At 40.6% G+C, this 23,691-nt stretch overlaps 1 protein-coding gene across 5 annotated transcripts in view; it reads right to left on the bottom strand.

Moving 5' to 3' along the window:
- Window positions 1–23,691, bottom strand: part of Ets65a (DNA-binding protein D-ETS-3) — a 54,322-nt gene that overhangs the window by 25,744 nt on the left and 4,887 nt on the right. For all 5 annotated transcript variants that reach the window (XM_071777959.1, XM_071777956.1, XM_071777960.1 and 2 more), the window contains one exon: window positions 22,185–22,477. In XM_071777959.1, coding sequence (XP_071634060.1) covers window positions 22,185–22,464 — 280 coding nt within the window. In that variant the 5' untranslated portion in view covers window positions 22,465–22,477. The remainder of the gene's footprint in view (window positions 1–22,184; window positions 22,478–23,691) is intronic.

Below are 23,691 nucleotides of genomic sequence, written 5' to 3'. Positions count from 1 at the left end.
TAGGGTATGGGTGATGGTTTTTTCCGAAATCGCTGTCTCGGAAATCAGTGCGATTTATTGCATGTATAAATTTTTACATGTAGATTCGAATTTTCACGTAAAAAGCGTCAAGAGAGAAAGAAGTATAAGTAATTTTTTATAAGTAGAAGTACTTTTAGAAAGTAAAAGTAATCGTCAATATAACATACTTAAAAAAACGTAAAAAGAAAATTTTTATAAAATGGTTGACTCGATTCACAAGTCACATAATTGGGATTGAATAAATAATTTGATGTCTCTGGCTTAAATAAGAATTAATTTCCTATAAGATATGATTTATTACGAATATAAATATGATTCTTTTTCTGTGTAATTTTTTATTGTGACTTATATTGTTAATCTACTCTCGACGCTTTAAATTTTCAGCATGGACACAGCTTTAGCATCGAAATTATTTAATAAAAAACTTTGAACCTCGTATGTAACGAGGTAACCACGTAAATTCGTGATAAAACCGTAATTATTTATTATTTTGCTCATCTTGAAAGATTCTGCAATTTTTAGTTTTTGATTCTTCTCGTTCACTTCTCAACTTATACTTTTTTAAATAATAATGTTCATGTTGCGTGAAAGAATCGTAAATTTTATGAAATTAAATTCGTGAAAGTTAACTGAATATGCGATTACCTGAGCGCATTGATAAATTCCGCGATTTAGCTCTTCTCTTGTAGTTTTCTATCTCTCATTCATATCTATTTGTCCTCGCGATTATTTCAAACAGAAATTAATTTACAAGAGTTATCGCAAACTTTCGCTAATTATTTCGTTTACGTGATTTGTTAAAATTGCAATTTTGTAAATTTCGTGTCGCGAGTCGCGAGTGTTTATGTGAAGTGCGCAATCAACATGGGACAACGCGGGAATACACCCTCCTGAATTACTTCCGATTACCATCGTGGATTTAAGTGCAGCAGAAGATGCATCGGTGGACGTCGAGGGACGTCGCGAAATGATGAGTGACTTTAAATCCATTTTACAAATAATCTGTTCTTCTTACGCTTTAATTACGCTTTTTCTGGACTTTATAGCATTGTAGAATGTATACATCATTTTCCCATATTATTGTATACGATCATATATTGTTACTAGGAAATTGGCTAATTATTTTTCGGCTCAAAATAAAATAATTATCTCAATTTCTATGCGCTATCTTTTCTCATAACTATTAAAATAAAATACAAATAAAATTTATGTACAAATATGTAGAGTTTATATATTTATATATACACAAAATATATCAACTCCACAATTTTGCAAATATTATAAGCAGCAAAAAGAACAGATTATTATATTCTTATATTGCATGCGTAGTAATTGCAATATTTATCATAATTGCACTGATTTCCAATGGTATAAGAATAAAAACGCGATTATACACTATAAAATTCATAAATCTATCTATAATCTTGTGCATACCGTGTTGGGAATTTTTATTTATTATTATTAGAAAATATCGCATTCTATGGGTATACTTGCATTCATAATTCGGTTCAAGTATGTGAAACTGACACTTTGATGTTTAGCTTATATTTTGTACTGTTGTTATATTTTAATTATGAAATTTTTATAAATATATATTTGAAATGTACCTGGATATATGTACATACACGTATCTCTTTTTATGCAATTTTATTATATATGAACACACAATTTTCACTATTTTATAATGATTGTCACAGCCAATTCAATCCGGGTGATATCTAAATAAAATTCTTTGATATCCGATAAATCAAAATTCTACGGTGATGATTGAACGCAAGAACAAGGCCATTTATATAACATGCGATAAGTTCAAAACAATGGAAACTGATTGCATTAATGCGGTCGCTAAAATAATTAAATTAATATTTTAATATTTATCATTATATCATCTCCAATTGAAGTAGCAATAAATGAGTGCTAAATGAACACGAAACAAGTAGCGCATCGATCATTTTAATTCCGACAATGAAGTCACCTATGAAATTGAAGCATTTCGCGTATCTACAAGATTCGGTTCGCGGAAAAAAAAAACGTCGAGCGCGATTGATGAGTAGAGCGACGGTGATGATCGTCGAAGACTGAAAGTGGCTAACGGCTGCGTGTGCGGGCACATCGACAGGAGTCATTTGCTGTTTATAACCGTGATTCACGCCACGGTGATATCCCCGTCGTGCGGGCGTAGAAGGCCCAGGAGGTAGCGACTATGACGCGTACGTTCGTTCCGCAGCTCGCACGCACACGCATATACGCACGCGGGGCCGCGTGCCCCGTCTCTCTTTCGTAGGTGTCCGTCGCGTACGTCGTTTCGAGAGTAGGCACCCCTTCCCCCCCTTCCCCCGATAAAAGGGCACGCGCACGACACGCGACCGCGTACGCCCGGCGGCGCATTTAACGCGCGATCACTCTCGAGTGCCCGCGAGCGCGCGGCACGCCGGGGGTTGAAATGCACCCCGCGGGTGGGATCCATCGTCGTTTTTCTGCATCGGCCATCCCCGGTGGGCCACCCCCTATTCGCCGTGTTCGACGTTGTTCCCGAGCGTATTCTCCTCGTGAAGCACGTCGCACCGATAATCGAGTGGAAAGTTGCGAATTATTTAGGGTGAAAGTATCATGAGTATATCGAAAGTCGGTCTTCTCGGAGAATTAATAGTGCAAATTAACAACCGTGAAAAAAAGTTGACGGTCAATTATACTCTTGACAAAGGAAAGTAGCTGCATTAGATTAATCTCAAAAGATTTGTTACATCTGTCAAACAAAATTGAGACTAAAATATATGGCTATTACATAGCTTTGAAATAATTAAAAATAAACTAGTCTACATTAGTTACAACACGCTTGTTGCTAAAACGAAATTTTTCAAATAAATATTCGAGAAAAGCGGATAAAAAAGAGCGTGGAATTGCATCCCGGAACGGACAGGGCCTAATAGAATCCGCGTGTCTCGATAACGGAGGGAATATCCTGGCAGGCTCGCTACGGCGATTAGCTCAATTAGAAGAGCAGTAGAGCCGGTCGAGCCCGGACGAGTGCTATCGTCGATCGGTCTTGAGGAGGCACTTGGATGCCGGAGGAAGCCGGCAGGCCGGCCGCGTGCCTGCTTCAACCCCCTCCGTGCATTATCTCGAGATGTAACGGAGTGCCGAAGCGGTATTACGGCTCGCGCGCTCGCGGCACTGCGGGACGCGGCGGTACGCGGATGGTGTTGGTGCGCGTAGTATCATTGTGCGCGGCATGAAACATGACGGGCCGCCAGCTATTGTACCGCGAGACGCATAGCCGCGAGGTAGGGCATGGAACGAGGGAGCCAGTTACACACACACACACCCCGCCGCAGCACTCCACCCTTCTCTCTTTTCCGCCCTCCCTTCGTTTCTAGTGCTAGCACACTCTCGCAGCGTACAGCGGCCCTTGCCCTCTTCCCCTCCCCTCGCCCGTCTTTTCTCTTCTTCGCCCTTTTCTCGGTCCATAACACGATAAGAACCGTGTCACTTTGTTACGTTTGGGGGCCGCTTAAGTGCGCGATGATACATATCTCCTCTCCCCGTCGCTCGCCAGATAATTCCTCGCATTCAATTTGTACAATATGCTCAAACCGCCCGACGGTGCAGATAGTAGGATAGCGTGTCTCTCGTTGATACACGCGTGTTACACCCGACATCGGTGTCGTTTCGGTGTACCGATAATTCTCGCCGCGTTTACTGATAGCTCCACGGTTGGAACGAATCCGCTCGTAGACGACATCCCGCGGGAAACGAAATCCGATCCTTGATACAAGGTTGTAATGTCGTGTGAGGAAGAAATGTACACAAGATCGATTTGGAGAATATCGATGTCCGCGTTATATTTGCGTTTTAAAGGGCAACATATATAGGGTAACGTAATTTTATATCCATTACGATACAAAGATGTCTGCGTATAACCCTACGTTACTTCAATATTGTTTATAATTCTACATAGTTAAATTCTTCTCTGACGATGCGTCGACGAACGCATAATGCGTTGCATCCGTTTTTATCATTTTGCTTTATTTTCACGCTAGATTTTTTGTTATATGTATGTGATAGATAGTATAATAAGGAACATATATTTCTTTTTTAGAAATCACGTAACAATATTAATGAAGCTGATAATATACATGAAACTTTAGAAAGACCAAGATATATTTTTTTTATTTGAAGTTGATTTTTTTCAAACAAAAATTGACATTCAGTAGACATGAACAAAAATACAACAGTTTGGTTTGGGGTTGTCAATTCACCAATAATTTTATTCTTAAAAAAGACCATAAGGTATTTGTGTGCTGAAGGAAGGCATCGTAAATAGTAAACTAAATAATCGCAATGTATATGGACGGATCTTCTGGCTGATATCTCGGTACGGCTTTCGACAAGTGGCCTGAGTGATTCTTTAGGGAGATTCTTTGCGTAGCATTTTAAAGTCCACTGGCAAACGCGTTCCTGTGGCATGTTTACTGGCCTGCATGCGGCAGTGATACAAAGCCATACGTTAACACGAAGTCTGCCTTCAATGGATAATCACATTTACTATTCGCCGTATTCAAGCGAAGGACGATGACAACTAATTTGAATAATAATCGGTGAATATAATAGAAAATCCAATTTTGATAAAGAACGTATTTGTATCTCTTGGAAGAAGTAAAAAACTACTTTTATATTCAAGCATTTCTAAATCTAATATTTTCAGGCAGTAAAGAATCGTTAAATATTAGAAAAGCACAAAACATTTTGAACATTTGATAGCTTTTCCATCTCAAAAGAATGTTTCATACATCTAAAGTATTAATTAACAAATATTTTTTACAATATGAAGTATTAATTAGCAAAATATTCAAATTTTTTTTATGCAGTCTTTATGTTCTGATGATTTCGACTGCGGATTCGGGAAGACTTGCGTATAGTAGCGGTATAAGGGTGCGTAGGGTGCGTACAGAAGCGAAGGCCATCAATTACGTTACGCAAGAATGCAATCGCGAGCTCAAACAAAGGTCCAAATGCGCATCCATCCCCGATCTCCGAACAGTTAATGCACGCTTCATATCTTCAGCCTAATTATTTGCGAATTTGCATATCTCTGACCGGCGTAGCACGTTCCGGGTTAACCAAACTGCTATACTTTTGTTCGTGCCTACCGGATGTCTGTTTCTGTTTGTTCCATTGTGAATCTACGCGGATTTAACAATTCAAATAATTACGATCGTTAAAGATCAATTCAATGAAAGAAAGGCAAAGGTAATCTTCTTATTTATTTAAAATATCCGATAATCTTCTGCCGGATTTATTATAATCTCGCATTTTTTTTAAGCTCTGTAATGAAGAAATCGATTTTTTTAAGATACTTACGACAATGTAGAGAAACTTCTTACTTTATATCAGTGACTCGTAGTCTGTAATTTTAATGACAAATCTTTTTATTAACTTTTTAAAGAAAATGTCATGATATCATTATTTGCTGCAACTTTTCAATCATCAATATTAGAAGATATCTCTGTATTTCAGTCTCAAATTAACATTCTAGCGAAAACCGCTTAAGAGATTAACAGAGAAATATAGTTTTTCATTTGTTTTTTGAGAAACAAAGATGTAGATATTTTTAATTAGTCTAGAAATATTAACCACCATTTAATTTAGAATTACTATAGAATAAGAAAGTATCTGGTTTATTAATTGAAGAGAAACGCGTTTCAACATTGCGGTACGTTTCTGATCAATGGTGTGTCTCGTTCAGTTTCCGCGAACGGTTTTACTTTAACCGTAGCTCCGCCATATGCCGCGTTTAAAAGCGGGAGAAAGCGACAGGATGGAATGGAAAAGCGCCACCGGATTCGGCTTAAAAAATAATTATCGCCTTCCTCATTTCGGCGTTGAACAGAGAAAGAGATAAATTAGGTTTTACGAAGTTAGCAGGGCTAGCCGTTTAAAGATATTTGCAAGCAATGAGTATCTTCGTTTTTAGAGGTTTATCTTTTACAAATATAACGTTTAAAACCAAATTAAAATACTATTTATATATTTTATATTTTATTTTTATCTCTCGTTATGCCTCTGTAAATATGATTTTTTTTACATAAAAGTTTAAAAGCAATGTCGTTTTTTAATATAATTCTTTAAATACGTACACTTCATCAAATAACAACGAATTTTTCATTGAACTTACATATCGCGTTGCAATAATATGAAATTAATATGATTTTATAATTGGAAACTTTATGATTTTAATGAATTGACTATTTTTCTGGGAAGTTTGTGAGATGTACAAAATTTATTATATATACAAATATAATAAGATAACAGTTGAGTTAGGTTGCAGTTTTAGTTGGCATAGCGTTACATCTTGCAGACATTTAATTAAACATTGCTTAACTTCGACTTCGCCAAGTATCTTTTGGGGGTCGTGTGTTTTCTTCCTAAGCATAGTGTCTATAAGTATCTGTCGGGTAAACCGGCTCTGGAAGTTCTGACGTGTTGCGTCGGTGAGAATGCCAGAAGCGAAGGTGGGGCGGAAGAGACACGAAGAGGAGACAGAAGCAGGAATGGGACCGCAAGTGGAGGAGAGCGAGAGAAACGGTGTGGGACGGTGTGCGAGGGAAAAGACGAGCGAAGCGGAGAACCGAGAGAGCGGAGGCATCCGCGCGCTCATTTCCGTTTTGGGGCCGTCGAGGGGGATGAAAAGGGGACGGGGGGGGGGGCGCTAACTCGCGAGATATTAATTCCGTGTTAGCGCTAGGAGGGTTGCAGAGGCGAAAACTACGTGCCGAGGGGGACTTACCCCCCCGCATCCTCCTGCAACCCGCGTCTCTATCCCACCGTCGCTCTTCCCCCCTGCCCCGCCGCGTCGCACCAATGTAACCACCCTCGGCGCGCGAGGGTGGGAAGGCGTTACAAATCAGAGATTAGCCATAGTTAACTCGACTTGCGCAGTCAAACAGTTAATCAATAAACGATTATTTACATCGTGCGCCCGCGGCGTGCTCGCGCGCACCTAACGCACCCAACGCGAGCGTATTTTCCTGCCGCGGGATGACGAATGCGGCGCTGATAACGCTGCCAGCCGCTGGACCACCCGGGGTCGCTCAGGATTAAAATTAAAAAATGCCTATCTCTGTTCGGAGATCGTCCACCACCGGCTGGTAATTAATTCATCCCCTGTTTGTGAGAATAACCTAGGCACACATGAGTCAAATCGATCGATGTGACACGTGATTGCGATTGGCGTCACTATATTAAACAGTTTACTAATTAGTTTATCGCAATCTTTCTGTTCAATTTACAAGTGCAACCTAATTCAAATTACATACATCAAACGGCAATTGGGCCGATACAATGACTTCTCGACGATAAAATTAATAGTTATTTTATAATTTTTGGAGGGGATAATAAATGTCGAAAAATTTCATTTTGAAAAAAACATTATTTTAATTAACGATTCAATATCAATTATCACATTTGATTGTATAGGTTGTTTTAAATCCTGTGCACCTAATTCTGTCTCCTCGTGCCTGTATGCAATTATTTCTTATTATAATGTCATGTTAATCAGCTCTTAATAATGACAAATTATTTCTAAATATCTGAAAAAAATAATTGTCGACTAGATTTCAATTTAAGTAACATCGCTAGAGTAACGTCATTGATTGCGCGCACGTTAGCCGAGTTTGTTGGGGGATAGATTGTGATCAAATTCAGAATTGAATTTGTCGTCTCGAGTGATTAAGATTCGCAAGGTATGCGTTACAATAATGAAATCTGGAATTCCGACTGGAGGATGTACGTACATCAAGAAAGGAGATCTCGGACAATGCGTGCCGGGCGTTCGTCTCCGGAAGACGTCGATTAGGATCGGAGAACGTCGTGCGCAGCGTCGACGACCTCATCGCGATACCTCTCGGAACCGAACCGCTTCGCGGAGAGGATCATGGTGGCTGACGATCACGGTGCCGGTAACAAACGGCACGATGAGTGGGCACCCACTCGCCCATCCACCTAACTCGGGAGGGTAACTCGGCGGTGCTGCGGCAGCAGGAGGGCGCGTCGGCGGGGGTAGAGGAGGAGGAGGAGGAGGTCGTGAAAGAGGGGTGCGCGGAGGTAGCTGGATGACTGGCGGCGGAAGCGTCGTCATGGCGACGCATCGATCAGCCGCCGCCACGCGAATCGAGTCGAGTCGAGGCCACATCGCGCCACGCCGCGCCGCGCCACACCACACCACACCACACCACGCCACGCCACGCCACATCACACATCGCGCGGATATGTGCGCGTGTGGCTCGCATGTACGAAAGCGAGATAGAAAGAAAGAGACAGAGAGAACAGGGGGTGGGAAAGAGGAGAGAGAGAGAGAGAGAGAGAGAGAGAGAGAGAGAGAGAGAGAGAGAGAGAGAGAGAGAGAGAGAGAGAGAGAGAGAGAGAGAGAGAGAGAGAGAGAGAGAGAGAGAGAGAGAGAGAGAGCGAGAGAGAAGAGAGAGAGAGAGAGAGAGAGAGAGAGAGAGAGAGAGAGAGAGAGAGAGAGAGAGAGCCTGGTTTTACTCACGTTGGCATTGTTATTCGGTTACCTCGCTTTGATCCGTGAGGCAAGGCGAGGTCCGACGAGCGACGACGGGGGACGGCGGGGGAGAGGAATTCCTTCCCGGGGGTAGGGGGTGAAACAGGAAGGTCGAAGAAATCGGCGAACCGAGGTCATGGTTTTCTTTCGGAATGCCGCGGTGAGCACCGCGTGATACGCGGACGTTCCTTTTCCCGTGTGTGTGACGTCTCGTCCCCGGCAACAGCTGCGATGATTATCGCTTCGTTTCGCGAGCAGCGCACATGCTCTCGGGGGAGATCACAGATGATGTCCCTCTTACGCAGCAATTACGTGAAGCGCCGCTTGACAACTTTATCAAGCTTTATACCTTTGGGCGCAGTAAAATACGTGTATTCAATAAAAGCGTGAACGCGTACGTTTTAATATAAAGCGGGACGTGCAACAAAGTTAGCACAGTGCTCATCGCGCGAATTAAACACCTTCCTTTCCCGCGATATCAAAGTAGCTTACGCTTCCGCCGGTTAACTAGATAGGAGAATATATTCACTGGATTGCAGTAATAAATTATTAAGCAGCATGAGATATTCGCGCTTCATGGTTGATTAGACTTTTTACACGTATATGTGATTACATTTCTATATTTTAAATGCCGCGAAACAAATAACTTCCATTACATTTTTTTATCAATTATGGTTATTTGTGTGTTATAGAATCTTAATCTTTAACTCAATCATTTTATGTATGATACAGTCTTTCGCACTAATTAATATCTGCTTCAACATTATAATATACTACAAAAGTAGTTAACCCTTAAATGCCACACCTCTCAAGAATCTCGTAAATGACACATGGGGTCTAAAAGACCCCAGCATGAAAAATGTCTCCTTACTCATTGATTTTTTTATATTTAGTTATGAAAATTATTTTCAATGTTGTTCAAGGCTTAGAAAAGAGAATAAAATGCTTATATTGTTAAAATTTCAATTTCAACATAGTATAAAAAATTAAGTAAACTGAGTATTGCTAAGTGTACAAACGGGTAGGTCAATCACTCAACTATCATCAATGGGAGCATGAGCTCCATTTTTGGCAAGAACATTTAAAAACATTTCATTCTAAAGGGTCTGGGGTCCTCTGGACCCCGGGTGGCATTTAAGGGTTAAAAATCTCTTACTAAAATTGTATCATTTCAGTATACCAAAAATATAAATTATACATTATTTTTCGCGCGTGATGTTTGAATGTTAAGATGCCCCCCTTTTATTTTAAGATTCTATTCCATAATTCCTAGATGTTTCATCTAGCATTAATCATAATCTTAAGAACCAAAAAAGAATTCACAATGTGTCGTCGGTGGTTGGTGGAACTCTGACGGATGGTGGAATTCGATCCGTAGAGAACCCACAGAGGAACGCGCCACAGTTCGACTGCCACAGTTCAGCAGCTTCCGGTGGCCAGGAACAGCGGGTGTTACGCCGAATCGCGGGGTGTCGGTGGTCGATCGATCTCGTGCATAAGAGAAACGTGGAGAATCCTCGTCCTCCTCGTCGTGGTCGTCGTCATCGTTGGCGCCGTCGTCGTCGTCGTCGTCGTCGTCGTCGTCGTCCAACCCGTGCGCGCGCGCGCGCGGCTTCCCTGGTCTTCCAGTTCTCAGCTCGTGCTGAATACCGCTGATTGTCCTCCACTCGCTCGCTATCCCGCCCTCTCCTCTACACCCGAATCCCCCTATCAAACCGGGGGATGGAAGGGGGATGAGAGGGAGACTTCCACTCCTAACTATTCTCATCCTCCTGCCCACCCGAACGAAACCCATCCCCGTAGGGGCGCCCTATCCTCCCCACGGTGCCGTTGCTACTCCTACCCACTCCACGATAATGATGGCAATCAGACCCTCAGAAAGGATTTCAGGAAATTCTCTCGCCTTTTTGTCGGCGGCCGGGGCGGCGGTGGCGGCAGCAGCGGACGCCACAAACACCGGTCGCCCCGTCGTCCTCGCACTCGTGGCAGCAATAGCCGCCCCTTCCTCTCGCCGTCCGCCTCGCTATCCCTCTATCCGCTTCGTCACGCTTTCTTCCACGGCCGATACGGCGATCGCGACATATCCAAACCGCTTGCCTTTCAATGATTTAAACGTGAAACGCGACACGCCGTCTCGCGCGATAACGTTACGCTGAAAACCAAGATTTGTTCCGTGTTTAAGGATCTGATTATAGCGCAATTGAATCAGAATGTTTGAATTTCGAAAATTTTAGTGAGACGTCTATTTAAGAATGAAAGCTGTTGCTAGATTCAGGCTTTCTAAGTTTCTGTTAAAGATTGCTGATTGAAAATTGTCCAATGGTCACGCCTTATTCGTTTTAGATTTCCTATTCTACAGTTGCTGCGGAATATATTTTTGACAATTTTATGCGAATATGTGTTTACTTATTTTCTTACAAGTATAACGTGATTTGAAAAACAATTATATAATTTTGGGCATTGCATTGCTCTCATCTTTTATGGCTTTAATTACTGGAAAAATGCAGTTTATATCTTTCTCCATCATTGCCAGAGAAGCTAATATTATTTAGAACATTGTATACAACAATATAAATTATAGCAAAAAACGAATCTTGAAATGTTAAGAACAAACTGAACAAATATTGCAACTTTAGCGTTTTGGTCGATATATACGACGATAAACCCCGTAGTTACTCCTTTCGCGAATCACATAAGGAAGAAAATATCGTACTAGCAATAAAATTTATGATAATCAGTTGCACCCTCACGAGGAATTAATCATCGCAGCTGTAATGACTGCATATAACACGCGATGACGCTGCCTCATAACTAATGCATACGATGGAGCGTGAAGCTCACTTTATCATATCTCAGATTTTATCAGAGTTCACGGTCCACGATTTTCAATCAGTTTTACGTATCTGCAACGTAACTCATACATAACACTCCTAACTTTTGGCAACGAAAAAACATCGGTCGTAACTCCTGTTCAACGTTTACGTTGAACGTTAAACAGGAAACGAGTTACCGGTCTTAAGCAAAAGTATTGATTGTAATATTGGAAAATAAAATGTGCTGCTTTAGTTTTAAGACATAATATTTTTGTGAAACTTTCTGAAGTTGTTTATTTAAGAAATGGCATGCGTTATTAAATCTTTGAAATAATACAATAGCTTGCAAATTGTTGGATATGATACTATTCTGTTTTTCATGATTTCTATTATTTCAAAGATTTAATAACATGCTCTTTGACATATAAGGTACTTTGCAACACGACATTGATTTTAATTATAGATTTTTGACAAAATCTTTTCTTAGTAGAGTTTTAATCGGGATGCTAATAATTTTCCAGAGATTCAAACAGAAGGATTTTTCACGAACTAAACTTTAATAGGTCCAAACAAATTTTTTTAAATAATATTCTTTAATTAATCTTTATAAGTGGATTTTATCTTAAAAAAATTTTTATCTGAAACTTGGTTATACATGAAATTATGAATTTATAGTAAATGACGTTTCTTCATTTCTACTAAGGGAAAATTAAAGAATTTATTAAAATTGAAATAGCGAATTGTATGACACTCTATATTTTCAATTTGTCTTTTCCGTCATTATAACAGCAATTCGTATAAAGTACCTATGTTGATTATGAAATTATAAACGAGCTAATTCCTTGAAACGTTGACAATTCTCGAACACTTCACCAAGTAGAATTTGTCCCTTACAAATTGCTAGTCCATCGATTAACGATGCAAAATGTCAGCCGCTTATCGCGAGAAAAATGAGGGTCTATTTTATTTCGGAAGTGACAACGCAGTGACGTCGTAGAAATTGGCGGATGCATTCTCTTTTCTTTCCTTCCGTTCTTATCGGCACCAAAATTGCCCCGTGCTAATAAATATATGTATAAAATATATAGACTTTTCATGAGATTGTAGAAATGTAGAGTACAAATTTTATGATATTGCAAATACGGCCTGAATAGAATTTATATAACGAATTACTAACCGAGACCGATTAACGAGACGAGATGTCAATCGCTTGTAGTAGGGCAAACGAGAGTCTATTTTATTTCGGAAGTGACGACGGTGACGTCGCAGAAATCGGCGGGCGCGTCCCCCGTCGGCGACGAAAAGCGAGAGCGAAAAAGAGAGAGTCATTAGCCAGTTAATCATGCGTTATCGTGTGTGCTTAATGTTCCGTCAATGAAGGAGTGACTGGGGAGTGAGCATTGGAAAAGGGAGTCCCTTAGCGCCCCCTCCTCTCCCTCTTTTTTTCGCCTTTCCTTAGCTGGCAGTCAATATTGTCGACGTGCATAGCAGCGTGCGAGCAACAGATCACGCACTACCACACTCGACACGATCTCAACCCTCACCTTTGTCGCGGTTAAAGGGCCCGTTTCTTTTCTAACTAATGGAGGTGACGGGGTAACTTTGGCCGATGCTTTGACGCTAAAGGGCCAATCTCGCTGCAGCTTTTACCGCGTTCCTAGGAAGCCCTGAGTGCTCCCAGGAAATCCGACGAGAGATTAAACGCATAAGTAATGATTTCTTGCATACAACTACTGAACTGAAAAAATTTGTTTATATCAATTTCGACAGTAATACGAAATATATTATTTGTGAACTTAATAATGAAGAACTAGAGAAGAGACAAAAGTAAGATAATTTACGAATACCGTAACTGAATTTCGCGATTTTTAAATCGAACGACACATAAGCATTTATTTTATATTTTAAGGAGTAGAAAACTCAAAGAATATAAACAATTGTATAACTTTATTTTTAAAAAATTAGAAAATTTATAAACTTGCATGTTTCAAAAAATTTAAAAGTTAAAGACTCAAAGAGATCTGCAGATTTAAGGCCCTGGCACATAATAAAAACTTAAGCAGTAAGACGTAAGTAGTAAGGAAATCAACGGTATGGATTCGCTACTGCTTACGTTTTATCTTAAGTTCTTGACTGTGATTGGCTGATTTGCTTACTGATTAAGTTTTACTGCTTAAGTTTTTTTATGTGCCACGCCCCTTACAAGTATATATTCAGTTTGGTACAATATTAAAATACTTAATTAATAATTATAATACACACCATTTATATTTATCGTTAATTGAAATTGTGTATTTTATTAGCGGTTATACAATCTAAAATTACATTATCAGGATATGGAACGACGCGTAATATGCTTATCGGGGAAGTCATTATCTGCGATTCAAATGTGAACACTTGCAACCCTCCAAATAGAATAATATCTTTTGCAGTCAGAGGGATGCGAACAATATGCGCGAGACATCTGCCACATTTTAGGCAAACTAAAATAAGGGATGATTTCGCAATACAGTGCCATCTGTTCAGGGGTTGAAGAAACCTGGGAGAATTTTGCGCGTAGTTAGTAGACAACGTTTCACTATTGATTCGAAACCGCTTTGCCGAAGATGCTGGGAGGCTCGTATCCAATGCGTTTCCATCGTCATCCTCTTAACCGATCATCGTTAATAATTTGTCTCATCGTTCGTCGACGTGATCTTATCACGATAAGAGATTTTTGCTACAAGAGTTATAATCCACACCGATATTCGTATTAATCTAAATTCAATTTAGGGCGAAAGAAAATTTATAAGACTAAGTTTAACTGTTTTTGCTACGATTAATTGCGGTGCTTTATGAGTCACAATTACATAAGTCGCTTTTGCGAATGAGGATTATAGAACGCAATTTGTTCGGACTTTAATTACTGCGATCAAGAATTTATTTCAGTTTTTTCATATTGCTAATAAGGCTTTAACTTCAAATTTTGTTAATATAAATTTCTATTTAAATTAAATGAATATTAAGATTTTTTATTATTATATTAAGATTTTTTATTATTATATATTATTCAAATATTTTGACTTTCAATCTGGAATAATTCTGTAAATAGGCTATAGTTTTTTTCAACTTTAACAAGGGCGAGTGTTTCATTGTTACATAAATTCTCCAGGATACTCCGTATTTATCGCGCAATCAACGAAGGCCACTACCGGGGCGCGAGAAAACGCCACGGCATGCAAGCGCGGCGATCACGGGCGAGAATTAAAATTTATCGCGTAATACGATCTGTCGAGGGCCGGATTTACGAAGTCGTGCGACGGCGTATGTACGTACATACATGCACCCTCTTGCGCGAACGCATAATAAACCGCGTCGCAAGGGCGGACCGCTCTCGCGCGAATTTCCGCCGAGTCATGCGGGGGGGGGGGGTAAAACTTTCTCGCTCGCTCTTTTTTTCTCTCTTCCTTTCTTGTCTTCTTCTTTCTCCTCCCTGCTTTCCTCCATTCCCCGGTAATATTCGCACTTACATAGCCGTCGTTGTCTCGCTCTTTCACCGGTCGTTCTCCCATGTTCTTCCTCCTCTCCTTCTTCGGGTTCCCTCCCGCTGTTCTTCCCCTCTCGCTAGTAATGTTTCTACTAGCACGCTCTCACCAGCCAGACCAGCCGCGGCAGTTAGTGGCTTAACGAGGTTATTTCACGACGTCGGGTGGGTGGGCCATAGGTCGCGCGAGAATGAATAATGATTCGTTCGTGGGGCCGACGAGCGACCTCGCTGCTCCTTGACGTGTTACGGGTAATACATGCTGGAAACGCGCGCGTGGATCGGGGTAAGTCGAGGACACGGCGTAAAGCCGTAGGGCCTTCAAAGCGGAAATCCGAAAATCTGAGAATTCCCGGAAGAAATTCGGCGAACAGCCGCCTCTTCGTTTACCGTAAATTGCAGTTTCAGCGTAAATTACAATGCTGCAGTCGGGGAACGCGGTTCGCGGTTGTAATACTAGATAATTTAATCCGCGTTGACACGATTTAGGATGCGATGATGGGACAGTAAAAGATGCATGCAAACGTTGGGACGGATTTAGATGCGGATTTACGTATATCGTCCACTACGATAAAGAGTTCTTTTTTATTTATCAAGAGTGAATTTGCATATTCTTAAAAATAATAATGTTATCGATTGATCAATATTAAATTATCAAGAAAGTGAAAGTTTATTTTTTTGCACAGAGAGTTCTTTGTTGTACGTTATCCACCAGCTATTTAATTCAAGTTTCAATCATATTACGCACTGTAGGAACGTAATCATCAAATACGACCGTTTGATGTTTTGAGGAAGAAAAGGGAAAAGGAACTCGCGTAGCGAGAAAACCGAACGAAGGGTTCGGTCACGAAGATAAGGCAGCGGTAGGAGCAACCTGGCCCTTCGAAGCCGCGCGCCACGTTCTTTGTTGCGAAGCGCAATAATTGCGCGGGAGGGCGGCTTGCCAACAGCGCCAGGGGGTAGCGGCCAGGCGGTCGACGCTGGAACAGAGAGGGTCCCGGAGGGGGTGACAGCACGCGCCGGAACCGGAACCGAGAGTCGTGTGTCCCCGCCGTTCCCGAGCGGAACTATCATGATTAGTCACGGGGCCTGCAACGACCCGTAGGAGAACTGCGCGAATAGAAAGACGGAACCCCGCGGGGATACCAAAATCGGTCGTGCGCGATCGACCTGAACGACACGAAATGAGAGAAGGAAAGAGAGAAAGAGGAGGTCGAAGAGAAGAAGGAAGAAAAAAGACAGGGTGACAGAGGGATAAACTCGCGAGAATACTATTTATTGTATAGTAATATCGACTGATTGAAAATTAATAGATTAAATAAGTAGTTTTTTAAATAAAATAATTTTCTATAAATTGGTAGAACATATATATATAATAAGAGTTGATTATATTTTAAAAAATTATTTAAAAATTATTATGTGTATATCAAGAAAATCGAGTTATTTAATTTAGTTATTAATATTCTTGAACTAATTATTCGCGCGTGTGTAACCGCTTTTATACGTAAAAGTCCGCGTATCATTAGTATGCCTAATTACCTCGAGAATAAGAGTTTGCGCCCAGTCCAAGGAAAAATCCTGCACGAGGACGGAAGTCGAGCCTCGTTTTGCGTCTGAGGGTTCTTAATGTATTCCTTCCATTTTTTAAAAGAGAGACAGTTACGATTCTCTGACCCTTAGTCACCCCCGAACGCTGGGAACGAGGGTTAGACTAGTCGCAGTTACCGGTGCCACTGGTAGCGGAAGCGAAGGGGCTTGCAGAGGTTCATGGATAAAGGGCAAAAGGGATCACGCTCAGAGAGAATCGAGGGGGGCCACCGGATCGTAGCATGGGGTGTTCGAGACCCATAACCACCCCCTGGGTTAACCGATACCGGCAATTATCAACGCGTCTCGGTCACCGTGATCCTCCCTTCTTCGATGCTAAGACACGACTACATAGAATGATCCTAAATTGGTCTCACAAAATTTACATTTTTTATGTTCGTATATCGTTATACTGTTCGAGACATTTAGAATCGATCTTTTTGTAACAAAAATTTCCAACAGATTAATATATTGTTAAATACATTTAGCGATATTAGAAACAGGATGCATGGAATATTAAAGAAAATAGGAAATTTTCTTATAATATTCCTCATACACACACACACACACACTTTTTCATAACTTATATTTATTTTATGAATATACCTTTTTTTATACGGTATATAAATAAGAAATATTTGCTGTTAAAAGATTAATTTAAAAATTTTAATTATAACAAAATATGTATAAAAGTTAATTTAGAAAATATATAAAGAAATTCACAAATGATTTAATTTCCACTGCATTTCCTGACAGAAAATTTTTGATAATGTAAGAGTTATTATATAAATTCCAACACAATAATCTATATTTTCCTATTTCACGACTTTTATAAAATTGACAATTTAATCTATGTATCATTTTATTATTTCACATTTAAACTTTACATTTAAATGCCAGTGCTTAATATAGGTGAGAACAGTGGAAATCAATTTCGTCGTCTATAGACGAGTCAATTTCTATAGCAAGGGGTAGGTGGAGCGGAGCTCTCTTTCATGTAGCACCATTTAGAACAGTCTCTCTCAATATATTCCGTGCAATTAGATAGATGAGAGGCAACGTTACACCCATACGATACGAAATATCACCGTTTAGAAACTCTTCCGTCAAAGGGTGTTAAAGTGTCGTGGTTGAGACCGGCGCTTTGAGTTTTAACGGTATCATAGAATGATCGTATACTTCAAATATAATTACCGGACACAGAATCGGCTGACAATTAAAGCAATTTTTTCTTTTTTTTATAAAGGCAATAACTATTATAAAGGAAATTATTATAAAGCTGATAACATCACGATTAAAAATTATCATTTTTATGGTATATTTATGTTTTATGAAATACATTTAATATGCATGTATAAAATTGCGATCACTAAGCATTTCTAACTTTTCTATTTTATATTTGAGTTTAACGATTAATTTAAAAATATCTGATTGAATATACATTTCAGATAAAGAAAGGTCATAGAAATTGGACTCTGTTGCACTTGAATCTATAAGATTATGACCGTGTGCGTTGAATTCGTTATGTGCTCGATTTAATAGAATAGATGCAATAGATGTGCATCTATAAAGTGCGTCGTTTATTGCTCATGTTAAAAAGGTTAACGCGTGTGAACTGACAAACACGATGTCGGCACGCGTGTCACCTCGTCTTGTCAAACATCAATTACGTGTTCAAACAAGCTACCCGAGGGATGGTGCTTGACCGGCAAACATTAAATACATGCATTACCCTGAGACACGCTGACACAATGACCGACACTTCCGCTGCCCCTCAACTTTGTTGGTGCTGGTGCAGATTACATGACAAGTTAAAGAAAATAAACGCAAAAATATTTGTATTTAACGTTCGACTATTACTGTGAGATCGCTTTGAATGTAGATATTTTTCTGAAATAACGCACGCTCAAGAATCAATTTCCAACTAACTGTTCTAATTTTTTAGGGTACAATAAGTAATAAAGACAAAATAAGATTCTGATTGAAACAATTTTGTCATTAATATAAAATATAATGATTTTTACATCATATAGATATCAGATAGTGATCAAGTGTTAATGTTAGCCATCAACTATAAGTTCTCTCTTTGTCTTCTCTTCTATCTATTAATATTAGACAGATGAATTTGGAAAAGTGTTCACGACCAACAATCAACATTCGCCAATACTTTTCCAAATCTATTCCGTCCTTTCCAACCCAATAATTATTCAAAACTTATTGTACAATATAGTAATGTTGATAATGTATTACTTTCGTCCTGTCCAACTCAACATCTCATTTCTCAAGAATTGTTCTGTGCTAGGTTCAATTACCGTACATTACGTTTAATAATCAAGTTTCGCCGTCTCCAACTCGACATTCCATTACTGGAGAATTATCGTGCAGCTAAAATACGGCGTACCGTGAGTTTCAGCGAAGTCGACGGTTTTAATTCCCGAGAAGCTTTTGTACCGCGCGAAATTTGTGCCTCGCGCTTCGCATCGAAATTCCGTCGCGCGCGAGAGCGAGAGCGAGAACGAGGGCCGAAATTTCGCGGAGAATTCAGCTCCTTTGTCGGCCACGTCTGTATCTAGCGAGAATTATAGCCGGGTTAGGTATAGGTACGCGGCACGAAATGGCCCGACTTAAAATCTAAGTAGCCGTGCATCCCCCGGAGCGGGCCGCAGATAGGGGAAGATAGAGAAAGCCCGGTGGCCGTAGAGGGTTGCCCGGGATGGCGAAACGCAGGGAGAGAACCGCGGGGCGGCGGTGGGTGAGTGAGAAGGGAGCTGGCGGGAAGAGGAGAGGGTGGAAAGGGTGGGATGCTGGGATGCCGAGGGGAGCATCCGGGATCTCGGAGGGTACGTGGGGCGGTCGGTCGTCATGGATACGCTCCCGGCTAACCCTGTAACCGCTCCTCCCTCGTCATTCTACATTTTCGCAACTACCCGCCGCCATCATCGACCCACCATCTTGTCTCGAACCCTACGAGTCCCGTCAAAATTTTGAGACGATCCCTTGAGACAGACGTGACTAAAGATTTCCCTTATACTGAGTGACCGTGCAAGAAAACAGGGTGACGTACGTTTGAATAGAGTCCTATCGTGGGATGATTGTCGCGATATCTGAGAAAGATAGAAAAAGTCAAGAAATTTTTAGGAGTCGTGACGATGAGAGTAAAATGTATCCCATGTGTCCGATCCACAGAGTAATTCGTCTTGTAAATAATTTCTAGATATTATAAATCAGAACATATGTATGTGATGTGTTAACATATATGTTATGTATATTTATCTTAGATTTACAGTTTTTATTTAATCTATGTTATATGTAATAAGAGAGACCGGTTCATTTAAGAAAATATTGAAACCTACGAAAACCTGATTATTTAGGATTGATTTCGCTAATGACGGAATTTTTTATTCTCTGTTTTTGATTAAGAGAAAAACAGTATAAATTAAAGAATTAATTAGTAAAACTGACATATAACGATTTCATCAGTTCAGCGTTCTGCGAATTAGTATTAATATTTTATGTCTAAATATCAATTTTTAATCGCAACTAAATTGTCAACTGAAAGAATATCGCGGGTATCATTTTTTACAAATTAACGGACATCGCTTGACTACGGTGGACCACGTATAGTGCGACTGTATTGAATAATATAACGTTATCTCAGTCGGTTATTTCAGTGACCTTGTTGGCGCGAGATGAATTAATTAGCAGCGAAAAACGTGTTACGGGAACGAAAAACCGAGCGGCGCGGCGCGACCCAGCGTCCCCGATCGGGATTCGCGCGCGAATCCCGATCCAGGAGGCGGGAGATCGATCGATCTCCGCCTAGGTGAATGCGGGCGACCGCGTCGCGCCGTTAAACGCAGCCACCGGGCGAGACGAAAGTTTCGGGCGAGTCGCCGATAAATTTCGGGGACGGCGAGCAGGATATTGCTGCGGCCGTGGAGAGTAGTCGACGGGCGTTTTGCTCGGGCTGGCAGCGATGCAACACCATCACATCGTGCAACACGACCCCCGCCGTATTCGAACACCTCCCCGAACCTCTCCGCCGTTTCCTCGTCCACCTCATCCTCCTCATCCTCCTCCACCACCTCCTCTTCCTCCTCTTCCTCCGTCGTTCTCCCCTTCCGTTCCGCCGTCTCCTCGCGGCCCTCGCGGGCGTGGGCGGTAGATAACGTGATTTACACTGGTCGGGTAATTAATGTCCTCGGCGACCGGCGCTTTAAAAAAGCAATCGGAAATCGGCGACAACGAAGAGCAACAGTCAGCCCGCCGCCCGCCGGCTGCTGCTACTGCCGGATGACAAATTATCGCGCGCAAGACCGTTACCCCGGTTTTTTTTTCGCGTTTTTCTTGGCACGGGAGGGCATCGCAGTGTGACGCTCATCTTTACCGGTTCTTAATGATTTCGGAAAGAGATACCGGCACCGTTATCAAAGGCGAGACGCCACGTTGGATTCTACCACGTTTTCAATATAAATTTGACACTGCTTGAAAAAATAGTGGCGAATCAATTAACTCGGCAATTTTATATTATAGATTAGATTTTGTTATGCATAGGCTTCGGTCGACAGAACGGTGGCCTTTGTTAGCACAAGCAAAAATAAAATTCCAGCAATTCTTTGGTGTTCACATGATGAACACTGCGGTTTTATGATAACTGAATAATAATATTCTTTTTTCTTTATCAAAGGAGGAAAAAAAATGTTTGTAAAAATGTTTAATGTAAAGTTTATCGTTGCTTTATCAATAATCTTTCTTATAGTTTTGCATTCCTTTTTACAAAGAAAGAGCTGACAATTATGTCGAAAAATAATTACGTGTGAAATTTAGATATATGTATATCACACGTTTATGACACGACATGAATAGGCGGACCCTTAAAGCATGTTCGCGACTCAGCGAAATCTTAGCGTCGTGTGCTGCTTATCATTGTGGGAAAATAGCGAGGGCTTTTGCTCTCATTAACCGCATTACGTCATCACGACGTACATTAAAACCGATCGATGGTATCTCCGCGGCACTTATGCGGGATAAACTTGCGCGTAATCAGGTTGCGTGTCTTTCCGCACGTACGTGCGTGACTTTACGCTCGGCGTTACGGCAACTATTTCGCATCGCCACGCATTGAGTTACACTTTCGTGCATATCTCACACCCGCCTGCTTCCCGTTTCGCGAAGAAACGTATCATGCCTTGTTATTAATGTTTTCACTAGTCGAAGAGCTTTTGTATAAAAAGAACTGAGCGCCCTCCATTGACGAATCTGGAAATAAACCAGCTTCTGATTTTCTAGAAAAATTAACAAAAAGATAGAGAAAATAGTAACATTAGATGTCACTATCATAATTTAACGTAGCAGAAATAATGCACGAGTATAAATGAACGGACGCATTTAGTCAAGATGTATACTCGATGAATTCTTCAACTCTGAAGACAGTAAAACACATTTAAAACTATTTTTTACAGAAAAAATTATCCCTTTTTGATTGAACTTGTTATACTTACTATATAAAAACCCATCACTTATCCTTTATACTTAAGTTTGTCTTATATAAATGTTTCCAAAGCATGAAAACTCAGACCAAAGTTAGATCTCAGTTCCTTTTATACAAAAGCCGTTTAACTGTGTTTCCTGATGTGAGAAAGAGTCGAGATCCCGTAGAAAAAATAAGAGATGCCTCGCTTACCGGTGATGGAAGCGGTGGGCGAAATGGCGGACGGGTTGGCGCGCGGAGGCGGCGAAAACGCACCCGCCAGGTAACCGCTGCGATCGGCGAGGGCCTGCTTCGCCTTGTCGACGCTTTCCTTAAGTCGTTGAAAGGTGCTGCCGCAGGTGAGGCCGCGGTACGGCCAGTTCTCCTGCTTGACGCCGGCCGCGGTTACACCGGCCGCGGCCGCGGCTCCGGCCCCGGAGGCTCCCTTTAATTCGAGCGCACCTGCGTACGAACAGCTAGCGCTGTCGTACATCACCAAAGAGCCCCTGCAATTCAAGATTGTTTTCTGTGAACGATAGAGAGAGAGCCGCCAATTATCGAGAACAACCTGTCATATAGAAGTAGACTACAATTGGTAACATAAACTACCTTCAACTCAATAACAAGTCCTTACATATAGTACGCAACTACAATCTCTTTTATTTTGTCATTTTTCAGGAACATCCTTGTGTTCGGAAGACACAAAGAAATTTGAAAATTTTGCTTTTTTTTCACTCATTGATTCTACATATTAGGCAGCTACATATTAGGAAGAAGTCTCAATGAGGAACATCTGGTACGTCGACGTTGACTCCGTTTCGTTCAATTGAGTACTTCCTGCTGAATATTAACATTGCAACTCTCAGAAATGAAGTTCACGTCGCTATACATATCAGCTAATAGTAGCTGCATCGGTAATGAGCTAGCATTTTATTAACGCGAATTTTTAAAATCGAAGAGAAAATTAATCCAGCTGTTAATCATGTGAGTTTCGTCCGCGTTATTAAATTTTTTTTTGATCCATTAAAATGGACATGGCTAAAATGCAATGTAGGGTCGATGCAAGCAAGCAAGCCTACATTACTTTAGGCTGATAGCACTTATGCTCATGCAGATACCGCAGTTGAGATCATTAAAGGACCCTTGAAACATCCGGTAAAGGCATGATCGAATTAAAATAGATGAGCATATTATATGCACAAATATTTCTCATTTTACAATCTCATAATGAGTGTCTTTTAGTTATTGCTACAATCTCTTTACAATTTTTTCCTCGATGTTTTTTTCTTTGTTAACTTGTTATATTTTATTACTTTACTTGTATGATTTTATGAACGGTTTGAATTTTTAACTTGGAACGATGTTCTTTAATATTAGTCGATTACATTAGGACGGTTGCCTCTCCTAACTACTGCTCGTAAGAGATAAGATAAAGGTTCTATTATACAAACAATTTTTTTGAAGTTTTTATCGTTGGGTCATTTATGATGTACGCGTGTTCCCGAGGTTAACCGGTCAAAATAACACTTAATAGGCAGGTATATACGTCTACCTTCGGTTGCAGCTGGCCATGAATCAACCAAAGCTGCACACCATCAGGAAAGCGTTTATTACATTAGCATTCTTATTCATCATTTTAGGTGCGATATCTGTTAGTGGAGAATAAAAGGTCACGTCAAATGCACTATTAATCTACAAGAATTAGTGTTTCATAAATGCT

The sequence above is a fragment of the Temnothorax longispinosus genome, chromosome 5 (assembly GCF_030848805.1).
Source record: "Temnothorax longispinosus isolate EJ_2023e chromosome 5, Tlon_JGU_v1, whole genome shotgun sequence".
Classification (NCBI taxonomy): Eukaryota; Metazoa; Arthropoda; class Insecta; order Hymenoptera; family Formicidae; genus Temnothorax; species Temnothorax longispinosus.
This window is presented reverse-complemented; position numbering and strand designations above follow the sequence as displayed.